Source organism: Coregonus lavaretus, assembly GCF_964263955.1.
Source record: "Coregonus lavaretus genome assembly, contig: HAP1_SCAFFOLD_1987, whole genome shotgun sequence".
Taxonomy (NCBI): domain Eukaryota; kingdom Metazoa; phylum Chordata; class Actinopteri; order Salmoniformes; family Salmonidae; genus Coregonus; species Coregonus lavaretus.
This window is the reverse complement of record NW_028162602.1, coordinates 1-5,000: the sequence shown is the minus strand read 5'-3', so window position 1 is coordinate 5,000 and position 5,000 is coordinate 1. Positions and strand designations below refer to the sequence as shown.

Below are 5,000 nucleotides of genomic sequence, written 5' to 3'. Positions count from 1 at the left end.
AAGGAGCTGTGACTGTATAATCAGACACAGAGACCCGGAGGATGAAAGGAGCTGTGACTGTATAATCAGACACAGAGACCCGGAGGATGAAAGGAGCTGTGACTGTATAATCAGACACAGAGACCCGGAGGATGAAAGGAGCTGTGACTGTATAATCAGACACAGAGACCCGGAGGATGAAAGGAGCTGTGACTGTATAATCAGACACAGAGACCTGGAGGATGAAAGGAGCTGTGACTGTATAATCAGACACAGAGACCTGGAGGATGAAAGGTGCTGTGACTCTATAATCAGACACAGAGACCTGGAGGATGAAAGGAGCTGTGACTGTATAATCAGACACAGAGACCCGGAGGATGAAAGGAGCTGTGACTGTATAATCAGACACAGAGACCTGGAGGATGAAAGGAGCTGTGACTGTATAATCAGACACAGAGACCCGGAGGATGAAAGGAGCTGTGACTGTATAATCGAACACAGAGACCTGGAGGATGAAAGTGGTTTGTAGCAGAGGTGCTGCTACTGCATGGGTTGTGTTGCCATAGGAAATAAGTCAGTAGAGGCTGCTGAGGGGAGGACGTGAATGGAATGGCATTGTGGTCCTCTGTAGCTCAGCTGGTAGAGCACGGCGCTTGTAACGCCAAGGTAGTGGGTTCGATCCCCGGGACCACCCATACACAAAAATGTATGCACGCATGACTGTAAGTCACTTTGGATAAAAGCGTCTGCTAAATGGCATATTATTATATATTATTATGAACACATGGAAACCACGTGTTTGATTTTATTTTATACCATTCCACCTATTCCGCTCCAGACATTACCACGAGACTGTCCTCCCCAATTAAGGTACCACCAACCTCCTGTGAAAAAAGAAAGGCATAATATTGACGTTGATTTAAAATCATGTATTTTCATGAGAGAGGGAGTCATATGCCATGGATAGGTGGTTGACCTAAATCCTGATAAGTAGCTAACCTATACACTGAGTGTATGCTTTCCGTGACACAGACTGGCCAGGTGAATCCAGGTGAAAGCTATGATCCCTTATTGATGTCACCTGTTAAATCCACTTCAATCAGTGTAGATGAAGGGGAGGAGACAGGTTAAAGAAGGATTTTTAAGCCTTGAGATAATTCAAACATGGATTGTGAATGTGTGCCGTTCAGAGGGCGAATGGGCATGACAAAAGATTTAAGTGCCTTTGAACAGGGTATGGTAGTAGGAGCCAGGCACACCGGTGTGTGTCAAGAACTGCAACGCTGCAGTTTATTTTTCTACAATCGACAGTTTCCCGTGTGCATCAAGAATGGTCCACCACCCAAAGGACATCCAGCCAACTTAACACAACTGTCTGAAGCCTTGGAGTCAACATGGGTCAGCATCCATGTGGAATGCTTTCGACACCTTGTAGAGTCCCATGCCCTGACGAATTGAGGCTGTTCTGAGGGTAAAAGGGGGTGCAACTCAATATTAGGAAGGTTCTTAATGTTTGGTATACTCAGCGTACACCCTCCCTTTATAAGAGTGAACATTCCAATGGAGGATTATTTAGCAGGTTGGTTTCTCCATTGGTTTAATGCTGTGGTTAATCCTGCTATTGTAGTGGTGGTAATCTAAGAGGTGTGAGGCTTTAGACCGGGGGCCATTTTTTGTCCACCCTGCTTCGTTTGGAACCAGAGGTGTCTGGTTTAGACCAATGATGTGTATAAGCCCTGGATGACTGACAGGGGGGCGCTGTGTGGAAGCCACCGCACAGCCATTTTGGCAGCTATAGAAATGCATTTATTAACGTCTACATTTATTTTGGACACGTTTATTCTATTACAGTCACATTCACTCATAGTTTGAAATCATATTATGTGAGTTAAACATAAAAAAAAATGTATACATATATATATATATATATATAAATATTTTCCTTAAAGTTTTTGAGAGTAATAATGTTCCTGTCCCCACTAAGACAACAAAAAAATACTTAAATACATGTAATTTTGTCCTTGAAACAATTCATTGAAATACTGTAGAATTCCATTCATTCCTATGGAGGACTGCTCCTACTGGGGAGTGCCAATATGGCCGACCGTTGGCTTCAAAGCCTCTCAATGGCCAATACATGGCATCAGCAACCCAGGGTTTATAAAAGTAATTGGGTTACACACACACGCATGGAGGCACACACATGCACACACACACACGCACACGTACGCACACACGCACGCACACACACACACACACTTTCTTTGTAGAATTCACAATACACACTGTTTATTTAAAGGACTCCTGTTGTTGTTTTGCTAGCTAGCCAAGTCTTCAGGTCTGTTGACAGGTCTCATTACTCAGTGAATGTCATTGAATTAGTAACTCGGCTTGCTATCATTTACCCCTGAAAGATCACACTGGCATTGTTAATAGATACACTTAGAAACCTCATCAAACCACCCATCATTAAGTTTGCCGACGACACAACAGTGGTAGGCCTGTTCACCGACAACGATGAGACAGCCTATAGGGAGGAGGTCAGAGACCTGGCCTTGTGGTGCCAGGATAACAACCTCTCCCTCAACGTGACCAAGACAAAGAGACTGTTCTCTCTGCTACCGCAAGGCAAGCGGTACCGGAGCGCCAAGTCTAGGTCCAAAAGGCTTCTCAACAGCTTCTACCCCCAAGCCATAAGACTCCTGAACAGTTAATCATGGCTACCCGGACTATTGGCACTGCCCCCCCACCCCATCCTTTTATGCTGCTGCTACTCTGTTAATTATTTGCATAGTCACTTTAACTACCCACATGTACATATTACCTCAGCTATCTCAACTACCTCAACTAGCCGGTGCCCCCGCACATTGACTCTGCACCGGTATATAGCCTCCCTACTGTTATTTTTTTAAACTTCTGCTCTTTTTTTCTCAAACCTTTTTTGATGTTGTTGTTTTTATAAATGTTTAATAAATGCATTGTTGGTTAAGGGCTGTAAGTAAGGATTTCACGGTAATGTCTACACCTGTTGTATTTGGCGCATGTGGCAAATACAATTTGATTTGATTTGATTCGATTTGACACACACACCACACACACACTTATATGTAGGCACACACACACACTGCACGCAAAAACATTTTGAATAGCATTAGTGTTCATAGTTTAATCACTTACTTTCTTTGTGTTTGATGAGAGTTCACGGAAGTTCAGGAAACAGGATGTTGAATCATGAACAAAGCACTCTGTGTGTGTATGTGTGTGTGTGTTTGTGAGTTTCAGTGCCCACCATTCTCACTTCACACCAGAAACAAATTCCTTCTCTCTTTCCTTCTCTCTCTCTCTTTCCTTCTCTCTCTCTCTTTCCTTCACTCTCTCTTTCCTTCTCTCTCTCTTTCCTTCTCTCTCTCTTTCCTTCTCTCTCTTTCCTTCTCTCTCACTTTCCTTCTCTCTCTCTTTCCTTCTCTCTTTCCTTCTCTCTCTCTTTCTTCTCTCTTTCCTTCTCTCTCTTTCCTTCTCTTCTCTTTCCTTCTCCCTCTTTCCTTCTCTCTTTCCTTCTCTCTTTCCTTCTCTCTCTTTCCTTCTCTCTCTTTCCTTCTCTCTGTCCTTCCTTCTCTCTGTCTTTCGTTCTCTCTCTTTCATTCTCTCTCTTTCCTTCTCTCTCTTTCCTTCTCTCTCTTTCCTTCTCTTGCTCTGTCTCTTGGTCCCGTGTGGCTCAGTTGGTAGAGCATGGCGCTTGCAACGCAAGGGTTGTGCGTTCGATTCCCACGGGGGCCCAGTATGGAAAAAAAGTATGAAAATGTATCCACTCACTACTGTAAGCGTCTGCTAAATGAAGTAAATGTATCTTCTTTCTCTGAATTTGTTTGTATTATGCTGTACTTTCTTGGAAGGCCATACATCATTTATACATCATTTATACATAATTACATCCAGTAATTTAGGTCATTATGATGAAAGTATAACACCTAAAGAGAAGGTTACATGCTCTTTAGTCTGGTGTTGTTTTGATTGAAGTTTTTTGGTTTGTGTCCTTGAAAATATATACAGTGCCTTCGGAAAGTATTCAGACCCCTTGACTTTTTCCACATTTTGTTACGTTACAACCTTATTAAAAAATGTATTAAATACATTTTTTCCCTCATCAATCTACACACAATACCCCATATCCTCTGACACCAGGCGGTGTCAGAGGAAGGCCCAAAAAATTGTAAAGACTCCAGTCACCCAAGTCATAGACTGTTCTCTCTGCTACCACACGGCATGCAGTACCAGAGCGCCAAGTCTGGGTCCAAAAGGCTCCTTAACAGCTTCTACCCCCAAGCTATAAGACCGAACAATTCATCAAATGGCCACCCAGACTATTTACATTGATCCCCCTGTATATTATCTATGCATAGTCAATTTACCCCAACCTACATGTACAAACTACCTTGACTAACCTGTACCCCCGCACATTGACTCGGTACAGTGTATAGCCTCATTATTGTTATGTAATTTTATTGTGATACTTTTTATTTTTTACTTTAGTTTATTTAGTAAATATTTATTTAACTGCATTGTTGGTTATGGGCTTGTAAGTAAGCATTTCACTGTAAGGTCTACACCTGTTGTATTCGGCGCAAGTGACAAATACAATTTGATTTGATTTGATTTGACATCTACCCATCTCTTCATGAGACAGAAACACACACACACACACACTCACACACACACAAACACTCAGGACAGGACTGAAGCTGTTGAAACAAGTTGTCTGTCGTTGTGGTGTAGTGACAGAGTTGCATCATCCGACAGTCCAACAGCAGGAATGATCTGTCTTCCCTACAGTACCAGACACATCAGTCATGTCTACCCAGGGAAAGCCGTCCCTACACCGCTACAGTAGCTAGCTACAGCACACCAGGCTGGGCAGCCATGTTGATTGAGCTGTACTAATAAATGAGTTGTTAGCAGCTCCATTGCCTGTTAAATGATCTTGCTGTAAGTGAATGCCAGTACATTAGAAAGGGAACAGGCAG

The 5,000-nt window shown here is 42.8% G+C and overlaps 1 protein-coding gene across 1 annotated transcript in view; it reads left to right on the top strand.

The window, feature by feature from the left end:
* Nucleotides 1-508, top strand: part of LOC311119103 (neurexin-3a-like) — a gene marked incomplete at both ends in the record, with an annotated part of 35,881 nt that extends 35,373 nt beyond the window's left edge. The window contains one exon of the mRNA XM_084193847.1: nt 1-508. This exon is cut by the window's left edge and continues 240 nt beyond it. Coding sequence (XP_084049973.1) covers nt 1-508 — 508 coding nt within the window.
* Nucleotides 509-5,000: the final 4,492 nt, after the last annotated feature.